At 31.4% G+C, this 9,682-nt stretch overlaps 1 protein-coding gene across 1 annotated transcript; it reads right to left on the bottom strand.

The window, feature by feature from the left end:
- Positions 1–1,120: 1,120 nt before the first annotated feature.
- LOC140437419 (uncharacterized) lies at positions 1,121–8,559 on the bottom strand. The gene is made up of 2 exons (XM_072526948.1): positions 8,163–8,559; positions 1,121–3,213 (listed from the first exon to the last, which is right to left on the bottom strand). Exons 1-2 carry the CDS (start codon positions 8,377–8,379, stop codon positions 2,570–2,572), a joined length of 861 nt encoding a protein of 286 aa, XP_072383049.1. The 5' UTR covers positions 8,380–8,559; the 3' UTR covers positions 1,121–2,569.
- Positions 8,560–9,682: the final 1,123 nt, after the last annotated feature.

Here is a 9,682-nt window from a genome sequence, read left to right on the forward strand (position 1 = left end):
TCAGATATGCAGACGACACGGTACTTATTGCCTCCAATGAAGAAGACCTGCAACGACTTATAAACAGGGTAACCGAAGCATGTGATGAATATGGGCTAAAACTTAATACTTCTAAGACAAAACTTATGGTTGTCAGCAAAACGGAGTTATAATCAACGAACATCAGAGCGTATGGAATATAGTTAGAAAGAGTCCACAATATTACCTAATCGGACAAGGTACTGAAAGAAGAAGACCTTGTTTATGGGATTGATCGCGGTATTCGTGGGCCTGCTAAGACACCTATTTATCTAAACTAAATGGAATATGTAGATGGGTAGGTATGAGCGGGCGGACTATACTTACTACAAGGGTATATCTTCTATTTGCTGTCAGTCCCACGATGTGACCCTCTCTCCAATGGTGCAACCTACTTGGTTCTCTTCTTCGAAAGAGATTTAGCTTTCAGACAATGCGGGGATAATCTCCCTCGCCATCGAAAACCAGTCAACGGTAGCAACAGCTCTCGTATGTCACAAAAAAGAAGGAGTCCTGCGCTCGACAATAAGATTACTTACAGTTTGGTTTTATTAAAGGTGCTGATAACAAACCATTATGTTATTTGTTATGCTGCACTTTCAAAGGAGTCCATGAACCTTCAAGCGTCTAACAGAAATACAAAACGATAACAGAACTACAAAAAGAGTATAACGTGAATTCATTGCCGGATGAGATTTCATCGGCTTTCAACGAACACCTGCTAAGACTGGAGGCAAATCTGAAGGAATATTTTTCCCCCATCCATAGCAATAAAACATGGATAAGGAATCCATTCACAATGGACGTAGAATCTGAGACAATACTTCCGGATTTATCTATTATCTATCGTGTGATAGGGCAGAGATATTTGACATTGTAGATATAAATACATCTATCTATCTTGTTTTATGCGGTGGATACGTTTCACAGAAAAGCGTACATAAAAAAGACATTACTTGCCTTGAAAAAGTAGGGATACGTTCGGTTGCCTTCTAAAATTACATAAAACCAAGAAAAAACAAAAAAGTTTGCAGAAATTAAAAGAAATAGGCAGCATGATAAATTACTTCGAATATCTGAAAGAAATTCATACAAAAGCTTAAAAAAACTCGTATTCAAAAATCAATTAATTTTATTTTATGGGAAAGTAATAGGTACATATAATTTTACATATAAATACATTTTTAATCATTATCGTTATCCTATAATGGTTTGCTAAATGGCTCAAAATCATCTTTATCGCCCAAAGAAACTGTATCTGCAATAGATATTTGCAGTAAATGCGATGGATTTTCAAAAACTTCATTCTCGTTTTTTGTAGCTCTTCCTTTTCTGACAATTTAATCAGCAATTAAACTTTGCGCTAATGATGCTAGTATTTTTTATGTAGCTCACGATATCCTGACATGCAGTTCTGCAGCACACGTTGTAATTTAAAGGCTCGTTTAGAATTAGCGTCATTATCATTAATAAGAAAATGATTTTCTAATTTAGTGCAAAGTTGAAGATTTTCTCGAATTAATTTGGCAGTGAGGGTTGTTTGTTTTTCTTCCTCATCATTATCATTATCTAGACTCACGATGTCATCTAAAATTAGATCTTAAGTTTGATCGATTATATCATGATCACTTAATGTATCATCCTCAAGCAATTCATCTATATCATCATGGTTGAAGGTATTAAAACCATCTCCATCAATGCCATGTGCCAAATTAATTATTTCATCTGATGGTGTCGGTGTTTGAATGGTTGCATTGCTTGTTACACATGTTGACCAAACCTTTTTTCTCAACAGGCATTTAAAGTTCTTGATCTTATTTGCGCGAAAGAAGATTCAACATGAATCAAATAATAAAAAAAAATAGAACATTGCTTCCACACGTCTTTTACTGTTAAGGACTCATTTTCTAGTTTACTCACGATGGATTTGTGAGTTGCATTTATGTAATATTTTTTAAACGTTGAAATTATACCTTGATCTAATGGCTGAATAAGGCTTGTTGTATTGGGCGGAAGAAATACTATTTGAACGTTTGGGTCTCCTGATGCACTGCTACAAAGTAATAATATTACTCGATCTTTACTTGCTTTATGTCTACTTGCAGTTTTTTCATATACAGTCCCGTTTTATCAGCTTGATCAGCTATCAATGCTTGATTGGTACAATAGCCCCCATCATCAATAATTTTCGCTAGCTCCTGTTAAAATATTTTTACTGCTGCTTCATCTGTAGCACTCTCTCCTGTAATCTTGATATTATGAAGTGTATTTATTTTTATAAACCTGTTTAGCCATCATTTGCAAGCTGAAAATTCTTTACCAGCTTGGGAAGTGGAAGTTTAGAACACTAATATGTGTTTTCAAATAAGATTTGTGAAATTTTCACACTTTTAAACTTCCGTGTGCAATTTTATATGGTTTTTCAAATATTCGGCTGTAGTAAACTACTTAAAACGAACATGACACTTACACCTTTCTTCAGCGTGCACTCTCAAATGTATTTTCAAATTATGTGGTTCACTGAACTGCTTCAAACAAATTTTACTTTCTTTTACAGTTTTTCTCCGGTGTGCATTCTCAAATGTTTTTTAAATACAGCTGTTCGAGAAAACTGCTTAAAACAAATATCACATTTGTAAGGTGTTTCTCCAGTGTGTGATCTTAAATGGACTTTCATAGAAGATTTTTGAGAAAACTGCTTAAAACAAATCTCACACTTGTAAGGTTTTTCTCCAGTATGCGTTCTATAATGGATTTTCATAAAAGATTTTTGAGAAAACTGCTTAAAACAAATTTCACACTTGTAAAGTTTAACTCCAGTGTGCACTCTCAAATGTAATTTCAAATGACTTGATGTAGTAAACCGCTTAAAACAAATTTCACACTTGTGAGGTTTTTCTCCAGTGTGCACTCTCAAATGTGTTCTTAAATTACTTCGATCAATAAATTGCTTGAAACAAATTTCACACTGGTAAGGTTTCTCTCCAGTGTGCAGTCTTGAATGTGTTTTTAAATTACTTTTTAATGCGAACTCTTTAAAACAAATTTCACACTTGTAAGGTCTTTTTCCAGTTGCCACTTTCATATTTTTAGTTATTGTTTTTCCTTCAGCTTGTATATTCATATAATTTCCTGGGTGAGATGAACGTTCAGTTAGTGCCTCCATAATTTCCATTTTGTTCTTTTGGAGATAATCTAAAAATAAAACTGATTATAATATACATATTTGTGTGTATAAAAACAGAAATGTTATAATCAAATTGAAAGTTAATAAATTGCGAGACACATATCACTAAACTAAAAAATAAAAGAATCATCGATGATAAACAAGCCAAATCCCTTCATAATTATAATGGCAATGCCCCCAGGTTCCATTGTCTTCCTAAAATCCATAAGCCCCAACTGAGTATACGTCCTATACTATCGTCAATAAACGCTCCAAACACTAATTTAGCCCAATTATTAACGGACATTCTTCCACAAGCTTACAACTACAAGAACAATTTCAACATAGACATTTCCAGTTCAATGAAACATCAATAATTATCAATTAACAAGTGAATATGGCTTAGTAAGCTTTGATGTAGTATATCTGTTTTCTAATCTCCCACTTTCTAGCGTTTTCACGTGACTCTGGAACCATTGGAATGAAATCCAACCACACAGTCCAGTATCGTGGAAAACATCCTCGGAACTATTAAAACTGACGTTTGACACCAATTATCTAGCATTTAATGACAAATTCTATCATCAAAGTTTTTAAACTACCATGGGATCGTCCATTTCCCCCATTTTAGTTAATTTCGTACTCGACGACCTTATCAATGAGTAATCAGTAAGTTAGATTTCCAGGTTCCCTTTGTAAAGCGTTATGTCGACTACTTGATCCTAGCGACACCACCTGATAAGATTTTGAGCACCTTATCAGTCTTCAATAGCGTTGATCCTCACCTTCAATTTACATGTGAATTGGAGGTTTATATTAGTATACCGTTTTGGGATATGCAAATCATACGCACATAGGATAACACACTGGGCACCACGTGATACAGAAAAGAAATGGCGAGCAACCGTTTCTTAAATTACGACTCTACACACCCAATGAGATACAAACATAACCTTGTACAAGCTCTTCACAAATATACTTCACATAGCACATTACATTGATTCCATGAAAATACCTTCGTGGGCGTTCTGGGAAAATCCATTAACTCCATTTTTTTCAATTTTGACATTTTATTACCATTAACTCCAGAAACATCAATATTTTAACAGGAAAAACCCTATATCTTCAAATTCGTCATTCATCATTTTTAAATCTGAACCATGATTTAGTCTAACTCCTTTAGCGGAATTTTTTATACAGCAGAAATAAATTAAGTGCACTTAGTTGATTCTTATTTAAAAACAATTACAAAGCTTGACAGGCAAACGAGGGAGTTCAGAGATAGGAACGTGCCTCTTTAAATACATTAACCAGTTGCCTCCACATGTAACTGAAATAGCATTTTGATCTGATACATGTGGAGGACAAAACAGAAATCAACATGTGGCAGCTCTTTTGTTATACGCAGTGAATAATTCACGCATTAACTTTATAGAACATAAATTTATGGAAAGCGGGCACAGTTATATGGAAGCTGATTCGACGTATAGTGCGATAGAAAAAGCAAAAAAGAATGTATCTGTGTATTCAATGAACGATTGGTATATTGGATATCTTCTGGATAGCCCGATCTACGCGAAAATCAGATTTTTATGATTTGAAGCACCTTTCAAAAAATCTTATTAAAAATAGATCTAAAGACGAAACTGGGAAGGTTGTTAATTGGTTACTAATTAAAAGCTTAAAATATTCCAAGCATGATCCAGGCATAATTCAATACAAGTATAGACATACCGACTCCTACCTCTCAATTCCTATTTTTTACGGAAAGGGGAGGCCACCAAATCAACCAAAAGATTTACCCAAGCTTTACACAAAACAACTACCTATTAGTATTCAAAAAAAGAAGGATTTAATGAAATTGTGCAAAAACAACTAATTGAGAAGCCTACGTCTGTTTCTTACCTCCCTCCAAATTTCACTATTATAACAATAACTGTTTAAAAGATACAAGGGGGGGGCGGACTTTTGACTAGCACTATATATAATTTAAACATCTTAGCTTAAAAAGAAGAAATGCTACATTTCCCCAATGTCTTGCTATAAGTCGAACACAACAAAGACCAATATCTTTAGGAAAATACAATGATTTAATGTCATTATTACCGTTTTTATCCAGTAAATGTCATGCTTATTATAAATCTCTTCCTAAAGCAGAGCATGCTTCCGATTTCCAGAACGTGGAATGAATGATTTATAAATGAACTACTGATTTAATTGTTTTTATTTCAAAAGCGGAAACACTTCAAAAGATGTTTAGTTATAATAACATATTACAATAGTATCAGGAGCTATAATATTATGTCATGAACTTATGTAAACGATTAGAGGTAAACAACACTATGTTTACTAAAAAAAAAACGGGTGTGGCAGTCCAGTGGGACTGCCGGTGGAAGTTACACTTCTATACACGCATTCGCCGTTACAAATTTATTTGGGAGTCAATCTGCACAATCATTACATATGTAATGCTATATGTAAGACATAGCAGAAAGAGAAACAGAATTAATAACCACTTACTAACAATTAATAAACAACTTTTGACCTGTAATAGGAGTATAGTAAATGAAGGATTGAATCGATATTTTGATGAAAATGCATATTTTTATTTTCATATACCTATGTATGGAAGGAGTTGAATGCAAAAAATTTTTAACACATACTCTGCAGTAAAATTCATTGTTTATTTTGTTGACAATAATATACATAAAAAAAACACATTACAATACAGTGCAACATAATTCAATATAATAATAGAATACAAATTAAAACGCAATATTCATAAGTATTTAAAAATGAGAATAATATACATAACTTTTCTACTTACGCATATATGTTTAATTTACGATGTAATAATATTAATAAAAAAGTCCTCCCCGACTGGGAATCGAACCCCGGTCTCCCGCGTGACAGGCGGGGATACTGACTACTATACTACCGAGGACATGACAGAAATGTATTTCAAAATTGACAGTTCTGGATCATACAGTGATTTATTGAAATTATTATTTTGAAATACAAAAGACTAATATAATTATCATCCAGTTAGAATAATTATGAACATTTAATAAATAATACAAAACATATCACATAAATAATAATATTAATAAATATTTTATTATATATATAATATTATATGTATATGTATCTTTATATAATATATATAATATTAAATTATATATACAAAAGGAACATTTTTATATTCGAGAGAGGAAGAGAGAAAATATATCTTCTGTCTCTCTCTTACTCATTATCTTACATATGTAATGATTTCACAGATTCACTCCCATACAAATTCCCAACGTGAAGCGGGCGTATAGAAGTATAACTTCAAAAATCATCCCTTCCTAAATTAAGTTTACACTGCAGTAATAAATACAAACATAAATAATTATTCTATTTGTCTTTTAAATTGCAATTTAATGTTGATACTTAAAAGAGACTTAATAATAATTATTATTTTCGAAGTATGTCATACTGTAAACCACCTTTTCTCAAAAGTACATTTTATGACATAGATTTCATATTTTCCTTGATATTTTATAATTAAAAAAATGTAAAACAATATAACCCAACCCAACTTAAAATCAGGCTGGGAAGATCACAATTTTTATTGTTTGAGAAATTTTAATCTAACTTAACCCTGATAAAAAAGCAGAAATTTTCTGTTAAAAGTAAGTATGAATAAAATGTTATATAATTAAAAATCAAAATTTGTATTTTTGATAAGAAAACATATTTTGTATAACTATGGCAACACTGATTAGGATTACCCTTCTTTACCATAAGAATGAGTTCATGAGTTGTCATTTATTGTTGTTTCATAGTAAATAATGGCGGTGGCTTTTAAAAATAAGTCATATTTTAAATGGAAAATACATAAACAAACTATACTTGCAAATTATACTATACTATGGTCTGTTTTTTAACCAGGAGGAGTAATTCAAATTTTCCGCGCCGTAATGCTTGTTTGTAATTGGTCCAACCGCAGGCAAGTTTACTCCACTAAATTATGACATTTTGACACTAATGACATTTGTGAAATTTTAAAATTCAAAATTTATATCGACGCTTTTTTGTATTTTCTGCGTTATTCCTTACATTTTTAGATATTTCGTTTGTATTTTTATAAAAACAGTTCTTTTCAGAACTATTTAGCGATATATTAGTGTTATTAAGATAACAATATAGATTCGATGCCAAGTACTAGTGGTAATTATTTCTCTCCACTTAAAAAACGCCGTGTAGATTTGGGTCATTTTTCTTCAAATGAGAAACAATGCATTATAACCATGTATAAACAAATCAAAATTGATAATTCTGGAATGAAAATAACAGCCACGGTAGCAAAAATAAAACAGGCAACAGGTTAGTTTTGCAGAATAGTTATTGTTAAAATCAAGACTTACTAAAGTAATGTGCTAATTTTATTAGCACATTACTTTAGCTTGTATTAGAATATAAGCAGACTGGAACAGTAATATTGTTAAATTCCATTAGATTTTAGATATCATTTTATCACGAATATATCGCTTTCGTATACGTTCCGGACGATTTTCTTCTACAATGTGATAAATAAACTCTAAAAATTCTTCAACTTCTTCATAACAGTCCAACATTTTTTTATTGTAATTAGAAATACTAAATAATATATATTGGAAGCTAATTCAAAAAATTATTATTCAAACATAAACAATCAAAGTTATGTTAGAATCAACGTGTGAAGGTGTCCGATACTGATTACTGGATTACCGCAAGGCCGAGATAATCAACAAAAAAAAAAAAGGAAGATGTATTTGGTAACTTTTCTAGTAACTTTGTTGGTTGTGAATTTGTCTTTTTAGTTTACTCCTCCTGGTTAAAAAACAGAGTATAGCAAAGAATATAGACGCTGATACTAGTACCTTTGCTAGTACCAATAAAAAAGTTATTCCTATTTTTAACACTTTTAAATTTGAGAGGGTTTATTGTAACTAACCTTTCTCACTTTTTTGGTTATCTTCAAATTGATTAAGTTTATTTCCATGTTCTATTTTAGCATTTATAGGATGTTCCTTTAAGTCTAAATACTCATATGTGTTATTTGCAGTTTGCCTATTGGATTCTTCCTTAATATCACATTTAAAACCATCCAAGTCAATATATTCTATTTCTACCTTACACGTTTCCTCGCTAACTTCTTGTTTTACTTCCATTTGATTACACTTGATTTTATGTATTTCAATAATAATTTTACGTCCAAAAAGTGAAATCGCTATAATAATTCAGGAAACAAACGTAAACATAGATAAAGAATATATATTACTGAAAACGTAAATCAATAACCCCCTAGCTAGGTAGCTAGTAAGGTAACTCCTATAGAAAGTTTTGGGAGAGAGTTTCTAGCGCCAAATACGGACGGGCCGAAACTATTTTCATTTGGCGGCAAATTTAAACCATGCATATGTTCTTAATTTCAGTTTGGTTTAGGCAAAATTCAGGAAGTACGTTTTTAATAGAAAATATAGTCATAAAATAATAATCATACATCTATATATCATATTATACCTCAGTGATTTCTCAAATTTTATTAAATTACAGAAATAAATAAATTTTTAAGAATATCTGTTTTTTATTTTGTATTTTGATATTTTAATTTAATGTAACAGATATAGTCATAAAAAATAAATAAAACTTATCCTGAACAAAAAATAAATGTCTCTTTATCTGGTATGTTATACAATACATTTTTGGACAGAGAATATATTTTTTGGCTTAGAATAAGTCTTTATTTGTTATTTTATGACTATGTTTTCCATACAAAATTCGAACCATTTTGAATTTGCCGCATTAAATTCAATACATACTTTTTTGAATTTCGCACCTTAAATTCAAAAGATACTTTTTTAAATTTCCCGTTTTAAATTCAGAATCACTACATTTTGAATTTGCCGCCAAATATTTTAGTTAACAATTCCAATTCCAGATTTATTTGGCGCTAGAAACTAAAAACCAAAGAATATAGACGCTTAATATTCTTTGTAGAAACTCTCTCATCTCTCTCCCTCCACTTTTGCTACGGCCCTTAACATTTATTATATGACTCAAGGTTGCCAGACCTAGGGAATTTTCCCTATACCTAGGGAATTTTGAGCCAGCTTAGGGAAAAAGGGATTTTTATTCAAATCTATGAAAAATCTAGGGAATTCTTAATATTTGTAAGACTATTTTTAAAAATCTGTTGAATTTAATAAACTTTACAAAATTGCACATATCTGCTTGGAAATCGTAATTATTCGGGAATTCGAGGAATCACTTAATTCTATTCATGTAATTTTCCGTCGGTGACTAGAGTGGTGGTATTTCACGAACTGCCAATTACTTCGGGGATCCACCTGGGCTATAGTAAATATTGGCTATTGGCCTCGGTAAATTTTTGGTTTCCGGATTCTCTTTATATATACACAATATCCGGATATACACAATAACGAGCATGGATTAAATGAGGCAGATTTACTT

The sequence above is a fragment of the Diabrotica undecimpunctata genome, chromosome 1, assembly GCF_040954645.1.
Source record: "Diabrotica undecimpunctata isolate CICGRU chromosome 1, icDiaUnde3, whole genome shotgun sequence".
Classification (NCBI taxonomy): Eukaryota; Metazoa; Arthropoda; class Insecta; order Coleoptera; family Chrysomelidae; genus Diabrotica; species Diabrotica undecimpunctata.